This window comes from Chenopodium quinoa, unplaced genomic scaffold, assembly GCF_001683475.1.
Source record: "Chenopodium quinoa cultivar QQ74 unplaced genomic scaffold, ASM168347v1, whole genome shotgun sequence".
Taxonomy (NCBI): domain Eukaryota; kingdom Viridiplantae; phylum Streptophyta; class Magnoliopsida; order Caryophyllales; family Amaranthaceae; genus Chenopodium; species Chenopodium quinoa.
Window position 1 is genome coordinate 285,074 of NW_018743893.1, and position 23,634 is coordinate 308,707.

At 31.2% G+C, this 23,634-nt stretch overlaps 2 protein-coding genes across 3 annotated transcripts; both read left to right on the forward strand.

Annotated features, from left to right (window-relative positions):
* The first annotated feature begins 338 nt into the window (after nucleotides 1–338).
* Nucleotides 339–2,656, forward strand: LOC110686642 (probable inactive poly [ADP-ribose] polymerase SRO5). 2 transcript variants are annotated; one of them, XM_021863245.1, is made up of 5 exons: nucleotides 339–982; nucleotides 1,409–1,608; nucleotides 1,904–2,043; nucleotides 2,135–2,230; nucleotides 2,629–2,656. In XM_021863245.1, exons 1-5 carry the CDS (start codon nucleotides 474–476, stop codon nucleotides 2,632–2,634), a joined length of 951 nt encoding a protein of 316 aa, XP_021718937.1. In that variant the 5' UTR covers nucleotides 339–473; the 3' UTR covers nucleotides 2,635–2,656. The 2 variants fall into 2 exon arrangements, with proteins under 2 accessions (XP_021718937.1, XP_021718935.1); XM_021863243.1 differs by lacking the exon at nucleotides 2,629–2,656 and having other exon boundaries at nucleotides 2,135–2,584.
* Nucleotides 2,657–11,808: 9,152 nt separating this feature from the next.
* LOC110686737 lies at nucleotides 11,809–12,720 on the forward strand. The gene has a single exon (XM_021863347.1). It carries the CDS (start codon nucleotides 11,809–11,811, stop codon nucleotides 12,718–12,720), a length of 912 nt encoding a protein of 303 aa, XP_021719039.1.
* Nucleotides 12,721–23,634: the final 10,914 nt, after the last annotated feature.

The window sequence follows — 23,634 nt, forward strand, 5'->3', positions numbered from 1 at the left end:
GAAACTATAAGTTGAAGATTTTGTTGTTATTTGTTTTTTTTTTTTTTTTTTTTTTTTAATTATCATTATTGTAGTGTTTAATAATTATACACCAAGTACTCTTTCTAAAAAAAAAAAGTACTTTTGCCTTCACATGCAAGTATGAAAATTGTACTGTTTCTATATATAGTATAGAACTTTAAAATTCTAATCAATGACGTGTAAAATATTATAAAAAAATAATAAAAACAATCCGACCATTAGGAAAGTCGGTCATATATGTCGACTTACGTGGCCCCCGCGTTTCCTATTGGATAACCGCCTTATATAAATGCTATTTCCTCTTACTTATCGTCCAAGTCTAACTCGAATTGCATGCTTATATATATATATATATATGTTCTTAATCCAAAACAATGTTACAATATATTTTATAAAACTTGTAACATTTTGTTCACCACTATAAACGATCGATAACTGCTGTTTTATTCACAATGGAGGAGATTCAATTCAATGGTGGCGTATTCGCTGAAAACTACGATGATGAACAACTTTCGGATTGCGAAAGTTGTGTTAGTGGTGAATCTAACGATGAAAGCAATGACAGCATTGAAAGGTCGTTATTTGGCGATGATTTGGTTAAGGTGAATGAAGATGTCGCGATTTTTGATATTATTGGACATAAGTTTTTGTCGACTTTGGTTGATTACGATCATGAAAAGAAAAGTAGTACCACTATTGCGGCAATTCATACTATGAATTGGAAAAATTCTCGTATCAAGCAAGCAAGGTTTCGAAGTTTTGATATTTTCCGCGAAGCATTAGTGGGAATAAATAATAATAACAATTATGAAGATGGTAGTGTTACTAGTTTCATGAAATATGCTTGGTATTGTGATTCAAAAGAAGAGATTCAAAGGATTGTTTCCAATGGTTTTGGTCATCATCACTTCCGTAATCGTGCTGGGATATGTTTAGCTCCCCTTAATTCTCTGGCTCAAAGGTAACATCTTTTCTTGTGAATCTTAAATACTTTCAAATTTAATATTTTCATACTTTAAAATACTACGTTATTATTTAGATTTTTAGCATACCTATATTTTAATTGATACTTTCGGACTCAATATTTTGGGCTAAGTCTAATGACTTTAATGGATTTTAAGCTAAATTTTATGACTTTAATGTATTTTGGGTTAAATTAAATTGGATTGTGTGATTTTTGATTGAGTTAAAAGAGACCTTACATGTGAGAGGAGTGTTACTAAATCCTTCCCAAATAATACATGTAAGCGAGTGTTTTATGTTGTTAAAAGTTTAGAACTTTAAACGGCCTAGACCCGTATGTGACAGTGATCAATAATTCATAATATTTTTGTTTATATGTATATATTGCATGGAGTACTCATTGAAATTAATTAATCTTATGCAGTGTGCAAAATTGTATTGTGGACGATGATGGGCTTAAACATGCATTACTTTGCCGAGTTCTACTAGAAAATGTGGGTGATGAATCTGATGATGATGTAGATGGTGTTTCTCAAAAGGAGTATCTTGTTTGGAGTAACAAGATGAATACACATATCTTGCCAGAATATGTTGTTTCTTTCACGACTGTTCTATGCTTGGAGGGTAAGCAATTGACCCACTCTTTTGTTCTTTAAATATTGTTAATTTGTTTCTATTAATTATATTGGCAAAGAAGTGTACAAATTTTCATTGATTGGAAATAAAATGATCAGAATTGATTTTAACCTATTGGAACTGATATCTGCTAATTGAGATTGAAATTGATTGTTATATGATACCGAGTTTTATAAAAATGCCGTATGTATATCAGAATTGATTATCCGTGGTTAGAAACAATATAGTTGTGAAATTCAAAACTTGTGATAATTTAATTCATGCGATTCTGTATATGCTTTAGGAATTCCAAAGGATGAACACATATGGAAGAAATCGGAATCTTCTCTTTGGATGCCATTTTCAACTTTGATATCAGTAATGTCCAATTTCTTGCCATCAAGGACAATGGTTATGATTATTGAGCATCACAAGGATTTTAAGGTACATATTGCATCCCTTAATTATTATTTTTGTTGTTTGTGTGTGGTTATATTGTTTATTTTCTTGTTTTGTTACATGATTATTTTTGTAGGAAAGAAAGATATCACGTCAAGATTTTATAAAAACTCTCAAACGATGTGTTGGAAACGATTTCTTGATCAGAATACTCAAATATTGTGGAGCAAAGGTAGTGTTTCCTCATTAGAAAGGCGTGAGACATCTAAAGATATAGCTACGCAATATCTTTTTTCTTTTTTTCCCCTCATTTTCTGTATATTTTTTAATTGAACAAAAGGGTTTTTTTGATAAATACTTCAACATTTTTGAAGAGAAAAATGAGTTAATTCTTTCAATAGATTCGTGGCTCATTAAGTGACAAGTGCAAATTTTGGTTAGTATTGATTGTAAGGAGAAAAACATGTAATATGTATGAGGATTTATGACATATTGTGCTTGTAATGCATATTGTATATCATAAATTATTATTTGTATAAAGCAAATTATATTATTTATTGTTTAGAGTTGGGAAGCACGCGATTTCTTTTTTATTTTACATTTTTTTCCCTTTTTTTTTTTTTTTGCAAGGAATGAAAAACACAGTTGATTATAAGTGGAAAAAAAGGTTTATTAGCGCTTGAAAAAAAAGTGGCTAGATGAACTTCGATGATGGGCAACGAGAGAGAAGATGATAGATAGTTTTACTTTAAATTAAAGGTCTTATATAAATTTGTTAATGCTAGTATCTTATCATTGCAATAAACTTTACATTGTATAATTATTGAATTCGGATCTATAGTTGAATTTTATTTTTTTATTTAATTTTTTTTTCATGTATGCACTTAGTGCAAATAATTTTTTTTTGACATGTAGTGCAAATAATCTTGTTAACCTTAAGAGAGAATTTTAATTGAAAAAAAAAATAAAAAAACCTATACTATAGGAGTAAGTCATTTGCAAATTAAAAATTAAAGAGGCTTTGACGACCTATTAGCAAAAACTTATGGTCTGTAGTACTTTGCTACTGTGCGTGGTATTTTCACGTCTATAAATGATGAAATTTTCACGTCTATATATGATGAAGTATTTTGCAATTTATAATAACAAAGATATACAAATGAACTGAACTGTCATTTATATGATAAGCCTAAGATTTTTCTCGATGATAATTTTGAAAGATTTTTTTTATTGATTTCAAACAATGCAAATACATGTTATGATCAGAATGATCTTACTCTATAAAAAAATATATTTTTGTGATATATTTTTCATTTACATTAGTTAAAAGATTATATCATATATTTGGTCTAATTTTATCTTATAGAAAGTTGTAAATGGTTGGAATTGTATCATAAAAAACTGAAATTGAGGGATTATAAATAGTTATAGGATCCCTTTCCTTAATTACTTGATTTTGTATATTAGTTGCCACCTTGTAATACTATTTAATTGAATAAAATTATCTTTCACCAAAAAAATTAAAAATATTAATCAATAACTTAACGCTAAAATAGACGTTGGGAGTAACACGTGTCACATCCTGGTGCTGTTTTTTCACTCCAAAACTCCCCCTCTTTTTAACCAAAAAAAAAAAAAATTAGGATTTTTTTACTTTTACCACCAAAAAAAAAAAAAAATCAAAAAAATTGTTTTTTTTACCAACTTTTATTTTACCACCAAAGAAAAATTTAAAAATTGTTACTACCTGTCGTCAAAAAAACCTAACGGAATTTTTTAAATTCTTCGATTTTTGTGCCAAACACATGGTTTTTAGGGGTTTAGGGGGCATTTGGCCCTTTGGATCAAATTTGAGGTCAGAATTGACAAAAAATGATCGGAAATGCCTCGTTTTGCGAATTTAAAAGTACCTCGATTTGCGTGAAACACGCTAAACGAAGCATTTCCGATCATTTTTTCTCAATTCTGACCTCAAAATAGTCCCATAGATCCAATGTGCACCCCTAAACCTACGAAGAACATATTTTGCACACAAAATCGATGATTTTTTTTTAAAACGTTAAATTTAACGGTTTTCTTGACGGTAGGTGGTACAAAACAATTTAGAGAATTTTTTTAGTGGTAAAATAAATGTTTTAGAAGTTTTGGTGGTAAAAAACAATATTTAGAATTTTTTAGTGGTAAAATAAAAGTTTTAGAATTTTTGGTGGTAAAAAACAATTTTTAGAATTTTTTTTAGTGGTAAAATAAAAGTTTTAGAAGTTTTGGTGGTAAAAAACAATTTTTTGATTTTTTTTTAATGGTAAAATAAAAGTTTTAGAGGTTTTGGTGGTAAAAAACAATTTTTTGATTTTTTTTTTGGTAAAAGTCAAAAAATCCTTTCTTTTTTTTTTTTTTCCTCCTAATATTTGATACAACTATCATAATAATAATAATCCAAAAATTTTCCCGCCCCTAATTCCATTCTTCTTTTGATTTTTTTTTTTTGTTTGTTTTAATTGCAAATCTTTATCACAATATAACCTACAACATTTTCTTCCTATATTGCAAGATACGATATTAGAAGATTATCCAAGATTACTACGAAGTATATATTATAATTATTATTTTTATTTGGAAAAATAGTTTATTTCAATCAAAATGAAAATTCACAGCAAGCAAAGAGGAAATCATTTTTTATTTGTAAAATATTACAATGTATACATACATCTATAACCTTAACATCTTTGGTATGGCCGTATGGGTGCAAGTTTTTTAAATTCATTTAAAAATACGAGTTTTTTGTTTGACAGATTGTTGTTGAATTAACATTATAATTCATCATAAAATTTAGTAAAAATCGTACGTGGCACGGATTTTAATCTAGTATATATAATTATCATCACCTTCACATGGTAAATGAGCAGAGAAATATCTAAATTTTTTTCCCCTCTTCCCTTTTCACTCAAACTCATCCTACCATGGCTTCTAATACCATAATCTCTAACAACTGCCAACATTATGGCCAGTGGCTTCTTGATAACGGCACCACTCACCATGACACTCACAAAATGACCAACTTATCCCTACAACAACCTTATAATGGAACCGAAGAGATTATACAAATATACAATGTCATTAAACTATTGAGATTCAAAATAAACTGGACCCAATCAATAAATTAAAGCCCTTGTTGGGGAATCCAACTTCATATTGAATTGGGCCAAGGAGATAACGCTCAGGCCTTTAGCCCAAATGTTGGCATGTTGCCCTTTCTTTTCTCTAACCTAACCCATCAACATTCAACCAAGGAGACTCCTTTTATATTTTCCCAATTAACGAATTATGATTCTATTAGTGACTTCAAGTATTTGACTTAATTTTATCTCTAATAACAATTAAACTTGGCATTATTCAAGGGTACTCTGATGGCCTACCGAACACTATAGAAAATCTAAATAACATGAGCCTAACCCGGTAAAAGTACTTTTTGATAAATCGCATGCCATGTTGAGCCACCGCTGTATTGGGCATTATCAAACGCAAAAATGAATAGCCCCGCTTGAAAAAAGCATACGTGAATTGTGTAGTGGATATTATATTTTGAGAATGATATGGGCATTAATTTTCAGGTCGTGCCTAACCAACACCAAAACCAAAAACATTACTATTTTAGTACGAGCACAATGTTGTGCGAAGTACCAATTCTAGCTAGTAAACAACACATTACACAGTAGCTACTTCCTTGCTTCATTTGGAGATTAATTAGGCATGTTGTATCACCTCTTATGATGTCACATAATTTAGCATAAATCACTCACTAATGTTCTTTGAGTTTTAATTTAAACATTTCCCTATTTTTACGAATGTGTATTTGTGTTGGTTTGAAAGGATCTTATTATCACACATTATAAATATTATACCCGCCAAAAAAATTACCAAGTAAATTAATTAACATACTATAAACTTATAATCAATTCAAACTACAGTTGTATTGCATTAATAATAATTAAAAAAAAAAACACACACACTTGTATACTCCGTGATAAACTCATATTATGGGGCTAATTAGTAGTTTGACTATTGAACACAAAGATGTGAGTGTGAAACATCTATAAATGGAGAAATGGGAATGTAGGAAACTTGACTATGTATGGCATCAACATGAAAATTAATTATACTGTGGTCTACTTAATCCATGACATATTTGGGCTATTATATTGTTAATGACATTTTTAAAATCATAAGTTCTTTTTGACCTAGTTTGGATCAACACCTATTTTGCAAGACTTGACACAAGATATTATACGTATTTAATTTATACTTAATTATTTTGTTTATATGTAACTTTAGAATGGTTTGTTCACTTATTGATTAGTTTTGTACTTTTTTAATGTATTACTCCGTACTACTTTTTTTTTTTTTTTTTTTTTTTTTATAGGAAATTATGTATTACTAATATACCATCAAGAAATTTGACAATGTTTATAGATTGAGCTAGAATATCTTTTGTTATTAATATACTCTGTATTATGTAACCATGTGAGATTTTGAATGTATGAGCAAGTTTGTTCCATATTTATCCTTTTTTCATCACTTAGTTTCTCAATATATACGAAATATTATACTAGTAAATGTAATTATATAGATCAGATGATTGCAGTATTATATTACAGGCTTTACAAGTTAAAGGAACGGTATATTTTTTTGAGTATTTGTGTCCGTCTAACTTTGTTAATACTGATATTTAAAAGGAGTTATAATATAAACCCGTGTAGAATAGACTCAAACTTGTGAAGTATGGCTTGAAAAGACTAGTAGGTGGTCGCTTAATTCCTTAACATCCCTCTTGTTTGGTTGCGGACTCATTCTTCACACTTCACATATGTTCCTTGCAAAATTATAAAATGAACTTCTAGAAGGGTCAAACCTAAAGCCGTCAAATATAATTATTAGGTAAACGATAAGATTTTTAAGTAATGTTTTTCAATTATTCTATTGGTTTGGCAAAATGCATGACAAATATATTAATAAATAATTGTCGAAACTATTAACATCACAAATCTTTTTGGCCAAGCTATAAGAATTCTTGGGGACAAAGATTTGGCATTTTTCATTGACTTTGACATTTTCATATCCTCGTGAGCTGCTCATCCTTGTATCTAGGAAAATGTATCTCATGCTAACAACAAATAATATTCCAACTTTAGTTTATTGTTGATTTTGTGTGCTTAAAATGGCTAAAAAAAAAATTGTAACAAAAATATTCAGGGGATACACTGTTTTCTTTTATCTTTAAAATGAAAATTAACTCTCCATGAAATAAATATGGAGAGAAACTGAGCAATAATTCTCTAACAACAATAAATCACCCAATCAAAATAATTAATTTTAAAATAATATACTTATTTGAATAAGATTTTGACAGATCCTAAATCTTTAGCTATATATTTAATTATTTTTAACAATATAAATAACAATGAGTAAAGTTTTCAAATAATTACAATCTATAATATTATTAAAACACAATGGGACAACATGCTACCGCCATGTGTCACAACTCTCTCGATATGATTTGGCGCCACATCATCGCTATGTGTCATCCTATGTGTCATTACTCTAAAAAAATTCATATGTGTAACTTTCATGCTCAATTTTCCCCTAAAATAATGTAACTTCTAAGTAATTGCACAATAAACTACAGTTTAATTTGTAAGAAATTAATCACATATTAATTGTTATTGATTCCTTGGATGCTAATTCTCTACATTCAATACTAGCTTAGCAATTAGATAGAGTAACATTTACAAGTATACTAATACATCTCTCTTTCTATTCCCATGTCTTTTTTCCATTTTTTAAATTTTATTTTAAAATTAACATAATGTTTTCAAAATGTTATTTAAACTTAAGATTTTTTTTTTCATTTTGTATTTAAACAAAACTCGGGGCATCACCCGAGTCACAGACTAATTCTATATTATAAGTCAATTTAAGAATACCTTAATTTGGTGCCCACCTATCTAAAATATAATAATTGCTTTAATTACTCAATAATTGTTTTATTGAGTAGTAGATGTTGGTAGTTATTATGATAGAAATATCCTAAAAGCAAGCAATTAATCATCTACATACACTCACTTTGTATTCACGTAAAAGCATGAGAATCAAGGAGTGGAAGGATGGTTGGTACTTAGTCCCTCCCATCTCCCGGCCCCCTCCCTCCAGAGTGTTGGGGTTCGACCCTCATCCCCCCTCCCCTCTTGTAATAGGAAGGTCTCCCATATCTTACCCTTTAAAAAAAAAAAATCATATTTAATTTATTCCTTAGCTCAAAGGGAACGTTGAATTTTTCCTGGCCTTAACAACAATTTTGTATTCTCAAGGCTTGAACTCCTTGTCCAAAAAAAAAAAAAAAAAAAGGCTTGAACTTGAAACCGAAACTTTTAATTGATCTAGAACTACTTGACTATTTTTCCTTTTTTTAATTCTTTACTATCTTATCCAATATGCGTACGTGGTGGTTCATTAATTTGGTCTTACACATTGAACAACAATTGAGCATTACCTTTTGATTCCATATTCGCAGGATATGTAGTAAATTAGTTATAGTAGGAGATCGAATGAAATATTCATTCATTACAGATTTACAAGTGTTTGGCCAATTGGCTTCACACGTGTGTCATGCCCTACAATTGTAGGTAAAGCTTGAATGTAGCAAGCCATTTACAAGTTTCATGTAAAATTAAATTTAGTGGCCAGCTCACCGTCCAATCCCATGCATCATGATAAACTTATATTGCGTTAGTTATTACGGATTTCTTTTGTTGTCCGTTCATCGAACCATGATAATGTACTACCTCTGGCTAAACAACCACCTATTTGCACACAAAATGCTATATTACCCTCTATACCTCAAGTCCGACTCCCGACTATATATAAGCATTAAATACATTTCCAACTGTATATAAGCATTGAATACATTTCGTGAAATGAAATTAATCAATAAAAATAATTCTTAATCTTTCCTCTTTAAGCTTATGTATGTTGGAGAAAGTAGTCATATTTATTTTCCGTTGAACTAAAAATCTAATGTATCAAGTTGTGGATTTGATTGCACCTATAATATTGTTGTATTTAGTTAACTGTAGCTAGTATGTGAAATACTTGAACCCACGTGGAATACTCAATAATCTCCTACTCACATGAATTCTTTCACCTACTTGCTTTAAAATAGTCATATCAGTGATACTCATCAAGTAATGATTTTAATTAGCTAGTTATGGGTGATTATTTTTTTTTTAATAATATTAAAAACATTTCCATTATTTATGGATGATGAGATGAACATGGTTCAATAGCTCACGTTCCACCTAACCACCCAAATAATTGCACACCTAAGTTGTTTCATTGGCTTTATGGCTTTTGTTGTGCTCTGTTGGAATTGCCCTGGCTATCTAACTTACTCGGTAATACATTACTACTTTTACAAGTTGCAACCACATTCATGTAATTTATTCAATTGCAAATGTTTATAATTATAGGCTTTAGGTCTATCCATCTTCCTTCTCATGTGGAAATATTAAATTATTAACTAAATCTTTTATTTATATGAATCTCTAATGAAATTTAATTACACAAATCCAATTAAATTAATCCTTTTCTTATTTATAAATCTCTAATAAGAAACAATTTATTGTTAGTTAACCCTAGGCATTTATGTGTAATATAATGCCATTGAGATATTTGAATGATTTCGTGATTAATTTAACCTAACTATTATTATACTTGTATTTCTCTTCAATGACACTTATCATATATATTCCTTGAGCGTGGAATGAACATGAATTATGATAACAAATTCTCAATTTCCGATTTGGAAGGCCTTTATTGTAGATGATGAGCAATCAAGCACAAAATAATACAAATAACATTCACCATTCTAATAATACAATCCATTTGTACATGAATAACGTGCCACATTTATTTTAGTCATTGTTATTTAATTTACAACATACCACCGACTTTCTTCATCTCCATTTTTACGTACATCTCTATCGTGTACACTAACATATCCTTTTATATTATTTAGTGATCTAACGATTTTGAAACGGTAATACTAGAAAATTACATATGTAAAATGGTTCTTTACCAATAATACAAGTAATGAAAAAGAAAAGAAATGATAAGGTTATTTCATGATTCATGAACAAGTGGCAAAAAAATAAAAGTAAAACGTTTGATATAAACACAGCGTTCTACAAATGTTCTAGATGGATCACCAAAACAAAGAAAACTCTGTTCACACAGAATGTGAATATTCCCCTTATTATATTAATTGATTATATTAAATAAAATAAAATTAAATAAACCTTAATAGTTACACCTTGCACATTCAACTTCTAACCTAATCAATAATCATCCTCCCTTCCCCTCCCATCCAAATTGATTCTCATATCTCAACCCCACGTGTCACCGTATAAACGAAGCAATATGTTTTGGAGTTTGCATGTGATCGATGATTAAGACGTCTACTTCTAAAAGTAACTCCTGCAACTTGCCTTACACACTCATCGGAAAATTGTACTAGGAATTTTTTTTTTAATTATTTAATACAATTTTTTTTTTTAAAAAGACCATTTGTAAATTGTACCTTTTAAGAGGTTAGAATCGAATGATTCAACATTATTTTCAACAAAACATAACAAACTTTGTTAAAAAAAAATATTGAGTAATGATATACGTAGCCCTAAAACATTGATTATTAGTTTAGAGATAAGATCACTCGCAAATCAATGTAACTAATGAACCTTTTATTAATTATTTCCGTTTTTCTTAAACAATCCTTAAGGTTATGTGTAACATTTTTCTTAAAGATAGATTTTATTTCATGTGAAAATAGCATAGATAAGATTTATAAAAAATACATCGAGAAAGGAAAAGGTTAAACTATTGAAAATTTATAGTACTCCATAATAAGCAGAATTCAACATGAGTTTGGGTCGGACCCGTTGGAGACTTTCCTTCCATAGTTTGTTTGATATGCCCTATCCAAAATTACTCATTGTTTGCCCCCATTAATATATCTACCAAATTTGTTTAGCTTATCCTATCCACAACATACATATATAGGTCATTAGGTTGTAACTCATTTGAGATAACTTCTAATTATAATCGATACCGCTTAATATTGCATATTTATTGGTGACAAAATAGGTTACTAGTCGATTTATTAATTAATTGATCAAACACAATAAGACTACATTTAGTAGGTCATTATCACTCAAAATTACACGTCCAAATAAGTGCTCAATTTATTTTGTGATGGCAAAGTATGTCGTACAAATTAAAGGGTGAGTTGTATTCATCTAACTTTTAGATAAATTGAACTTATCAAAATTTATTGCATTTATAATTTAAAACCTCCTAACCCTAATTAGTCTTTATTACATTGTACTCCGTATTTTTTCTTTCTAAAATTAAACATATCAAATAAGTAAAAATAAGATAACCACAACTGTCCGAGCCGGCTAGTAAATTGTTGGTACATTACTAAAACTAGGAATACATTGAATATTGAGTATTGGTTAGTCGTTCTAAATTCCACCTCCCTAGCTTCATAACCGCGTACATTTTAATATGTTGATGATAGCTTAGCTTGTTTAGAAATGGGAGTCTCGCGTCATTGATGCCGTCCTCACCTTTTTTATTTTCTCTCTCATCTACCAACCCTCTATATATTCCCCCACTTTACCCACTCAAGTCCTTTCAAAAACTAATCTCTCTCTTTTCCCATTTCCTCTCTCCTAAAAAATAAAAATGACCACAAAAATGCACCCAATTAGCGGCGGCGCGTCTTTCTCACTCTCCTCTCAAACCCCCAGTTTCACTTCTTACTCCTCTGAAAACATCGCTGATATTGCTGCTCGTGTTGTTAAGGAGCTCAATTTGTCTCAAAACGACCCGTTTGATGATGATTATTACTCCTCTGTCACCTTCAACGACGCGTTTCATGATACCCCTCTAAACGACACCGTTCAACCCCAAAACGACAACATCAACAATGACGATGAAGACGATGACGATGATGATGAAGAAGAGAGTGAATTCGAGTTTGCGATTTTGACAGGGGAAGAGAATTCATCCCCAATTTCAGCCGATGAGATCTTCGACAACGGCCAAATAAAACCGATGTTTCCAGTATTCAACACCGATTTAGTTTACGGCGATAATTGTGGTTTTTCGACGGCAAGTTCTCCTCCGACCACTATCCGCGTACCGTTGCGGAAGCTGTTGGAGGAGAGGGAAACGAGCGGGAATGGGGCCGCATCGTGTTCGTCATCGGAAGCTGATGATCTAGAAGGGGTCCCACCAGGTACGTACTGCGTGTGGACCCCAAAGAAGAAGGAAGAGGTTCTGATGATGAAGAAGAAGAGTAAATCAACAGGTTCTTCCAAACGTTGGAGGTTTAGAGATTTGTTACATAGGAGTAATAGTGATGGGAAGGATACTTTCGTCTTTTTGACACCCTCGAATAATCATAAAAGTATCGGTGTCGGTGTCGGTGGTGGTAGTAGTGGTGGCGGAGATGGGAGGAGGAGGGAGAAAACGGTGACGGTTGGAGGGAGGAAGAAAAGTGGTGTGGAAGCGGGAAAGATGAAATCGTATTTACCGTACCGTCAAGATCTTGTTGGGTTTTTCGTTAATGTGAATGGGATTAGTCGGACGGTTCGACCTTTTTAGTTTTTGTCCGAAATTAATAGTCACGTTGATGATGTATGGTGGTGGGAGGCGGTAAATATTTGGGAGATTTGGGTTGGTCACGTTGAGGTAGGCAAATTTTGGGATGACTTCGTTCAGTTGTTATTAACGAGTATTGAATGTAAATATTCAAGATCTTACTTGTTTTGTTTTCAAGTAATGAGAGCCAAAAAAATAAAAAAAGAAAAGTGATGCATTGAAATGCCAAAATTGTTAAATGTAATCTTACTACACATGGTTTGGTTTAGGGGTGAAAGTTCGGTTTTCGGTTTGGTTTATAGGCCAAACCGAAACCGAACCACCCTAATTCGGTTTTTGGTTTTTGGAAACCAAACCGCACCACTTTACTTTTGAAACCAAACCAAACCAAACCATATAAATTTCGGTTTCAAAAGAAAAAACCGAACCAAACCGAATTTTTTTGGGCCTTGTTTATTTGGGCTTTAATCTGCAATTTTTGTGGGCTTAAATCATATAAATATTATATTCATCAACATATGTAGTAGCATAAATGCTTAATGAGATTTAAACAACATTAACAAGTTCTAAAACTTCAAAGTTATAATTCAAAGTTTTAAAAGTTCAACACTTCATCCAAAAAAAAAAAAAATTGTTCAACATTACAACTTTAACAATTGTTTAACAGCAGTAGCAACAAGCAGCATAGACCAAGTTCTAAAAGGCAGTAAAAAAAGTAGCAACAAGCAGCATAGACCAAGTAGCAACAAGCAGCAGGGCAGCAGCAGCATCATAACAGCAGGTCAGCAGCAAAAGCAGTGATAGAGCAAGGCAGTAGCAAGTCTGGCAAGTGGCAACAACAAGTCAGCAATGAGCAAAGAGCCACATCAGTCTATTATTTCAAGCACTTCATCAATATCAGCATCACCAACTGCCATATTCTTCAAGTCTATCATAATTCATAACAAAAATAACCAAGTTAAAAATATATACACATAATGAAAATAAGTAACTTATGATTAGATGTTCTTATATATTACCCTCTTCAAGAAGCTCAACTTCCTCTAAACATTCTTCAATACTTGGAAATGGTGAAGCACGTAACCAATTTTGAGCACAAACAAGACCTTCTACAACTCGAGGAGTTAATGAGCTCCTAAACTGATCTAGAACCCTGCCCCCAGTGCTGAATGCACTCTCAGAAGCTACTGTCGAAACAGGGACAGCAAGAACATCACGGGCAATTCTCCCCACAGTAGGAAACCTTGAACAATTGAACTTCCACCAGCTCAAAATGTCAAATTCATCAATATCCTCCGCTGTATCCTCCTCCAAATATTTGTCTAACTCTATTTTTGCATCTCCATCTCTCTCACACTTGTGTTTCTTATACTTACTCTTTAAGACTTCAATCTTTTTATGTTTGGGACTCAATGGAGTTTTGCCATCCTTACTTGAAGACACTTCCTCCCTATTCACATCATTACTAGAAGAAACACGATACTCCTCATACAAAGCATTCAAAGCTACCTTCACATTATCAACTAACTTTGATGCAACAATAGGGTCATAAATTTCAGTTATCATCCACTCAACATAATCAAGCTTATAACGAGGATCAAGGACAACGGCAATAAAAATCAGGAGGTTTATTTTTTCTGGATCACCCCAATACTTTTCATATTTTTCTTTCATTCTACAAGCCATAAGACACATATCCACATCATCACTTGAAACCAAATCTTTCATAAGTACAGCAACACTCACCAATTCATGAAAAAACAAATTCAAACTGACATATAAAGAGCCAGAGACATGCAAGGTCAGATCATAAAAGGCTTGTAGAAATTCAGAAAGTCTTCTTACATTATTCCAATCATCAGAATCTGGGCTACCCTTACCATCCCTCTCATTCAAATCAACTACATAGTGAGGGTCTTCCCCAGAATACCTCTCAAAAGCATCTTGAAGCTCAATAGCAGCATTCAACATCAAATAGGTGGAGTTCCACCTAGTAGGCACATCAAGGCACAATCCCTTTTTTGTGTTGATTTTTTCATCTAAGACACATTTTTTAAACCTTTGCAACCTAGCAGGAGATTGTTTGATAAACCTAACAGCATGCCTAACACGTTGAACCGACTCATTAACAGTTTTCAACCCATCAGAAACAACCAAATTGACAATGTGTGCAACACAACGCATGTGAAGGAAACGACCCTTAAGAACCCCAGTTTTCCACCCATTTATTTTCCTTCTCATATACCCAATTGCAGTATCATTTGAGCTAGCATTATCAACTGTTATGCACATGACATTTTCAAGCCCCCAATCAAGCAAACACTTTTCAATTTCTTTGCCAATATCATCACCCTTATGACTAGAAATAGGACAAAAATTCAGAATTCTTTTGTGTAATTTCCAATTATTATCAATAAAGTGGACAGTCAAGCACATGTAATTGATTTGTTGTATAGAGGTCCATGTATCAGTGGTTAAAGAAACTCTTGAATTACACCTTTTTAACACATTTTTCAGCTTTCGTTTTTCAGTTAAATATGTTTCAAAACAATCTTTGGCTACTGTAATTCGAGAAGGAACATTAAATCTAGGCTCTATTACACCACAAAAATGTCTAAAACCTATACCTTCAACAAACTTAAATGGAAGTTCATCAACAATCACCATAAATGACAAAGCTTTTCTAATACTACCAGCATCAAATTTGTGGTATGTCAACCCACTAGTACCACCACTTGGTTCTTTAGCACTTTTAAATGAAAGCAAACTTTGTTTTGAATCTTTAGGGGTGTTAAAGGGATACTTACGACATCGCGAAATATGAGCCCATAACACACTAGTGCCGTTTTTCTTTGCCCCACACTTGTAGCTCATCCCACAATACTTGCAAATTGCCTGCATTCCAGAAGGTAAGTCTTCTTTATCAAAGTGCTCCCAAACTTCAGAGCGTTCTTTCATCCTCTTCCTTTTTGCTCCCTGTTCTTTTTTCTGATTTTGAGAGACTTGGTCAGTCTCATGTTCGGATTGAGGCTGGTCAGGAACACCACCCACGTTGGTTGTCATTCAATAATTCGTGGTTGAATAACAATCTGTAAGAATACATGCAAACTCATAAATTAAGAATATTGGATCTTTTAAAGGGAATAATAATTATACCCCTAATAAACAAAATCAGTAGTAACTGGCTAACTAAACCAAAGACAATAACAATTTAGCAATAATAATTAGCCCCCTAAGATTCCACCCCACCACCCAAAAACAATCAAATTAAGCACTAACTGACTAACTGTACCCAAAACAAGTAAAATCAAAATTAACAATAATAACAAAGATCAACAATCTAATAAACACTTATCAAGACAATGATAATGCTATTAATCATGCGAACCCTTGAATTAATAACTAACTAATAATCTGAAACAATCTTCAACAGAGTCCAATCGAATAGAGCTTCAAAATACCAGAAAATTCAGAATGTTTTACTAGACCAAAACCCTAATCAGAATGTTTTACTAGACCAAAACCCAAAATACCCTTGAATAGACCAAAACCCCGAAGCATCAAAATACCAGAAAATTCAGAATGTTTTACTAATTTGTACAGAATAGAAAATTCAGAAACAACATCGCAATATGAACATCAAGCATAGATTAAAACCCTAATCAGAATGTTTAACAAATTTGTACATGTAATTTGCAGATTTTCGTAATTAACATTTAACACTAATCATAATTAAAACCCTAAAAAAATATGAACATCAAGCATAATCAAAACTTAAAAGCATACCTTTGGACGGTGGACGGTGTCACAGTGAACGCCTGAACGAGTGCGCTGTGCCGGTGAACGATGGAGAATTGGAGAGTGAGAATTCTGAGAAACACAAAAGAGATGATTGAGAAACTGAGAAGGTGAGGGTGAGAGACTGAGAAATTCGCAATGAGGGTAGGGTAAGAGGCGAACTGAGGAAGTCAGGAGAGAGAATCAGAGAATGAGGGTTAGGGTTTTTTTTTTTTTTCCTTATATACTTAGGGTAAATCTGCCAATCTGGGCCTAAATTTCGGTTTTCGGTTTTTTTCGGTTTTCCATTTCCTCAAACCGAAACCAAACCGAAAACCGAAATATTTTTTTTTAAAAAACCGAACCGAACCACTTCAAAAAAAAAACCGAACCATATTTCTTATTCGGTTCGGTTTTCGGTTCGGTTCGGTTTTAACCCGAATTTGTTTCACCCCTAGTTTGGTTTTATTAAATTGATCCAAGTACGTATTTGTTTATGAAATTTGAGTTCAACCGATTTTCAACTTTGAAAGTAGGAGCAAAACTATGTATTTCCGAGGGTTTACCACTTCCAAAGTCCCAATATTTCCTTTGGCTCATGTCTAGTCTAATGTTAAGATTGTTAACCTCCAATATTAAGGCAAACAATAACTAAATACAGAGTAACATTTAAATACAAGTCCAAAAACTTTTAAAGATTTATTTATGACTTAGGCTGCTCTAATAACTTGTGTGTACATAGTACCAAACATTACAAGTTTTACAACATCTAATTTGTGTAAAATATATCCGACTGATATAATTTTAAAAAGTAAATTCAATTTTAATAACATCATTATCTCCAACAGTTTCCTAGAATTATGGACACAAGATGTGATATTTAAACTAGTTACTATAGTGGAATTTTTTAAACCGTGTTTTTTTGGTAAAGTTGTAGAAATGAAAGTAAAAGAATAGTAATTTTTCTCAATAATAATAATAATAATAATAATAAAAAAGAATAGTACTTCGTAATATATAAGAATGTTCTCATCCACAAAGGGCTGCCTAATTACTAAAATAATTATCTCTAATAATTATTTAGCTGTCTTGATTTGGACTTTCCACTTCCTCTTTCCCTATTGATTAACCAATTGATATATAATAGCGAAAGATGGAAAAAGTTTAATGTTCCATTTATTAAATGTAAATAATCTTCATCTTATGATTATGTATAAATATGAGAATATAGTTTGTATATATTATATAAATCACATTTTTCACATTTAAAATTAACTCGAAAAATCTTCACATTTGAATATCGTGCTTCAAAAACTTATACTGGTATACAATAGTCTTTCTACATAGTTATTATAATTATAGTACACTTTGTGTTACATTGTCAGTAAAATTAACCTATATGACACTAGGTAATAGGTTGAGAGTAGTGAATTACAGGATCTTAAATGAGTGAACAATTGTAAAACCTGAATCTACTCCACTACACAACATCAACTATAATATTAAGTGCGTTATGTATACAAGAATACTTCACCAAAGATTCACAATAGTTGTGATGCTAGTCAAATAAAAACGAAGCAACTATCCAAAATTTCGTCTAAATCACTCATTGCTTCTAATCTAATCTATAAATTAAAAAGTACTCCGTATGAATAAAAAGGCATAAAATGCACCTAGAAACAAAAAGAAAAGAGAAGAAAAGTATGAGTATGATTTGTTTTTTTTTTTTTTTTTTTCTTTTTCCCTTTTAACTCTTAGGGGACTTAAAGTCTTTAACCCCTGATTCCCTGAATATAACCATAGATAATGCAAGCTGATTGGTACTAGGCATGCTTTTCAAGTTCTTCATAGTGATAATGTGTTGAAAGAAAATATCAAAGTTAGAGCCCATTACCTTAAAGAGTTAAAGATGACTTGTAGCTGTATGCAAATTTTTCTAAAAAAATTAATATATGGAGTATATATTTTGGTTTGAATGAGTCACGAGGCCGAGACCTCACTAGTCTAAAATAAAGCCATTGAAGATGTTGAATAATGATAGGTCAGTGAAGATGTTATGATGTGGTGTGATGCTAGCTAGTGCGAAAAGAAGATGTTGAATGATGATGTGGCGTGAGAATGGGTACATGTGGCACATCGCACATCGACATGAGAATAAGATGGTGAATGTCTGCATGATAATGTGGTGTGAGGATGAGTACACGTGACCCATCGACATTTTTAGAAACGTTTTTTTAATACTACGATTTAGAGGTGTCAAAACCAAACCGATTCGAAATAAAATCATCTGTTTCGAACTGTAACTGATTCGATTTGACCTGAGAAATCCAGGACCCAAATTCGATCTGTAACCGACTTGAACTTAATCCGAATTCGAATTTAACCCGATTTGAACTTAACCCGACATCGATTTGATCCGATTTGAACTCAACTCGAACCCGATATGACCCGACTTGAACTCAAACTGAACCGATTTGACCCGATTTGAACTCAACCTGATCCGAAAATGATCCGACAAATAACCGATTTAATCCGATCTGTTTAATCCAAACTGATATTAACCCGACCCGATTTTAAACCGATCCGATTTAAACCCGATCCGATGTTAACCCGACCATAATTTTAAACCTAACCTATTATTATTAACCTTTTTTTTCAAGTTCTTATACTACTATATATTTACAAATTTATTAATTATTAATAAGTTAGAAAGTCTAAAACTCTAACAAATATCTTATACAAATTGAATTAGTAATAAAGCAAACTAATAGTACTTGTAGCCTCATGAGATTAAACAATTGAAGAGTAGTACCTTAAAAAAAGGACATTCATTTTTGTATATCATTATATGTGAGTATGTGACTATCATGTATCAATCTATCAGTCTATCACTAGTTCATTACTAATCGTCTCACTTATGTACGTAGGTATGATAAGTCATCGATAATTATTCAATTTAAATTTGGCTCCAAGATAAATATTACACAAGAATTGATTGAATGAGAAAACTAATTTTTCGCATTTTGTAATAATTAAACACGCAATATGAGAAATGACACATAAATGACTTGATATCGACCCAATAATAAGGTAAAAATTCAATAATTACTCTAGTATAAAAATAACCTTATTTGGATATTGAATTTGGTCAACTCGACCAAAATCTAGACAAACACAGAAAGGATTTGAATCGGAATTGACCAAATATTGAACCAACCTTATCTTAATCAAACTGAACTTGACTTAATCGAAATCATCTGAACCGAAATCAACCCGACCCAAATTCATCCGACCCGAAATTAACCCGGACAAACCCGTTTTGAACCCGATTCGAATTTATCTGAACCGAACATGAACTGATCTGGAGTTGACCTGACCCATATCCGACCCGGACTCGATAGACCATGACCCGAATTTGACCCGATCGGACTCGACCTGATCCGAGTTAAATGAATAATTTTGACCCGAATATATTCGACCCGAACAGACCTGACCCAACCCAAACTCTATCCGATTATCCAAATTGAAACCTTTACTACCTATATAATTATAGGTAAAATGTGGTTTACATTCTTGCCTTTTTTTTAGGTGGTGTATCCACAATGTCAATGTCAAACAAATTAAAGCCGGTCTTTTCATCAGATAAAATAAAAAGAAAACTACTATGCTTTGATCATCTAGAAATATAGCATCATTCGTATTAGGTGGGATTGAACTTGGAGGTCACAAGTTATATTATCTAGATTTTGATAGTGATTTCCATAGATAGATACCCCGTAGGGGCCGTAGAAGATAATGAGCTTGCACATTAAAGATATTTTACTATACTAATGTAAAGTTCTAATTTTTATTAAATTATTTGTTTATTTATTTATTTATTTATTTATTTATTTATTATTATTATTATTATTATTTATTTTTTTTTATTTTTTATTTTTTTTTGGGTGAAGATAAAGTTCTAATCTTGAGTTAATGTGAAATCACTTTACAATAGTAGTCATTCTCATCTTGGCCATCTATGATAAGAAACTTCCTTATTTGAAAATTGAAATCAAACATTAATCACTACTAAGAAAATTACTATTTAACTTTGACAATTATGGTATTTATATGCTTGTTAGTTCTTTCGTTTGGCTTTATTTTTTTTGAAAACGAAGATAAATAGGGATTATCTAAAGATGCCAAGAAAATAAAGAAAGATTGGTTATTTCTTCGTTCTTTCTTTAATTTTTTGTGGACAATGTGGTAAAGTGAGGGCAGAAACCCTAGCAATAAATAAAGGGGGAAAATGGTAGGAAAAGTAAAGAAAGATAATAATATGAGGAGAATATAAAAAGGATTTGTATATATTTATTTTTGTGAACCAAAAAAAAAAAAAAAAAAAGAAGTTGTGATTAAACAGAAAGTCATTTAATTATTTGATCTCAGAAAGTGCAAAATTTTGTGCTTAATGGAAAAATATGCAACCTTTAGCATTTTTAACGAAGAATTAGTATCTACGGAACACATTACTAAACACATGCTACCAAACTAGCCATCATATTCAAGGTAACATTTTTTTCTAAAATAATTACAATTTTAAGTTACCAAATGTTATAAAAGAACATCAATTAATATTATAAAGATGACAAAACTATCTTTAGAGCGAGAAAAACAAATGACAAAAAAAAAAAAAAAAAACTCTAGAAGTCCATGTCCCTAAAAAAAGTTACCTCATTTTCGTAAGACACTCGTCATATACAACTCTTTCTAAAACAATATACCATAGGATTTTATTTTTACTCTGGCCTCATATTTGGCACAAAATAATTAGGAAAAAGAAGTAAAGCCATAAAGGTAAAGGGGAGTCTTAATCGAAAATTAAATGGTGTAGGGGGCCATTACCTTTAATTTTATCATTCACTTTCAGACAGCCTAAAAGCATTTGATACGTTAAGTACATGGGAATGAAAGTGAAAGGAAAAAAAAAAAAAAAGTGATGTGAAACTCAAGAAAGTATGAAACCCAATCTAGGAAAATATATCGTTGTTACCCACTTATTTTCACAATTATTTCGGGTGCTACTAATACCATAAGAAGGTACTACTGCATACCTAAGATTGATTAGGAATTTGTGATTGATAAAAGTGCAAAATCTCTCTTAGTGGAATTGAGAAATTCCTAGTGGGAAACTACATTTAGTGTATACAGTATTTTCACTTTTCTTGTCAATGTTGCCAATACGGCTAAGCTTGATATTACTTTTGGTGGTTCGTGTTATTATTCTCTCTTGAAAAAGCGTAAAGTTTATATTCTACACTTGAGAGGACGATGCGCATTATATTATTATATATTCTGTTACATGTTCATTTTAGAATAATTTACAACTGCATGTGTATCTTTTATCCATGCGTGGATTTAGAATTGAAAGCGTAGTATTAACATTTAGGGAAATGAAGATAGTGTATTTGCTATTATCTGAAACTATATGATCCTTATTTTGAATTGTACGCTCTCTTTAAAATAGTTTATATCATGCTCTTATGTGTAGGATTTAATTTACAATTGCGTACTTGAACCATTATGTTCTTCTAAAAGTAGTTTATGAATGAACAATAATTACTTTAATTTGTAAAAAATATGCATTAATTATCTTCGATCACTCTAATGATTTCCATTGAGTATTTGTTAAAGTATTTAACCAATTAGTGTATAGACCAATATGATAAAAAAAATTAGTGTATAGACCAATATGATAAAAAAAAATTATTTATGAGAAAATTTCTAGGTAGCAAATACTCAATGTGTATAGTGTATTTTTGCTCTACAAAGATTATTAAGACAATTTTACGAAGTACAAACTATACATATTTTTGAAAAGAACTGTGTCTTTTGTCAAAAACCTCTAAGTGTACGATGGTTTGGAAACTAATATGGTTGGAAAGACTTCTCTACCCTTCTTAATTTTCTCTCTTCTAACCAAAAACCAACTCTAACTTAATTGGTTCATTAAATACATATCATGCCCAAAAATTTGTCTTTTGTTTTTAGTTAGACAAAAAGACAATTAATAAAAATACTATTCAATCCAATATTTAATTTATAAATTTGGAATTTATTGGAGATTATAATACAAATGGCTCGATCATGTAAGGTCTTGTTCATCAATATATCTTGTTTTATAATTCCTAATTATTAAAAATTTATAATTTTTTGTCCTCTACCTAAAGATCAAATACTATTATTATAAGGCAAAAGATAACAAACGATAATTAAAAATAGAAATATTAACTTGAAATAAACATTAATTACACCAATCGACGCGTGATTTTGACATGCATTATCAAATTAATACAATATTAGGAAATATTTTAAAAGATTATCTAACGCCCTGGAGATGTTCATTAGCAATATCCTTATTATAATACTGCATTGAAAATTGTCAAAAAAACACCAAACAAAGTAAGTACATATAATTTTACAAGGAAGAAATTAAAACTAAGTAAGTCGTTAGTCTCGTAACCAAAGAAAGGGAGGATATGTGGGATTTGAAGCCAGTAAACAAAACTCGTACTCAATTTCACCGTAAGTAAACTTACGACAAGTATAAACATCGACTATAAATTAGATTAGATTATAATTGAGGAAACTCTCATCTTTGCGGTCAATTTATGTTATTTCAGGAATTCAGGTCAATGTAATAGCTGGTCAATATAATACAGTTGACTATGTAACCCAAAATACCAAACAATTTAGGTCCAACACCACAATTCAACTAACATTATTTGCAATTTGCTTCTAGACGTCCCAAATATTCATTGTCAATAATATTGCAATGCATATATAGAAATTGAAATGAATAATAGCTTAATAAGTTAAGTAGGATTCTATCCATTTCTTATCCTCCATAATAATCCATCTTCTAGAGAAAAAAAATAAAAATAAATCCCATGTTAGAAATAAAAAATTTAAAAAAATTCTCAATCTATTGACTATTCTTAATTATGATAAGTGAATGAATGTAGAGTGGATGAATATTAAGGTATGTATGTAGTGTTCTTTGAGATTACATTATCTAAACTTATTAGTTTTTATCTTAACTTTATTTATAATTAATCTTATTGGATCTTATTATAAATCCTTGTTAGACCTTAGTGAAGC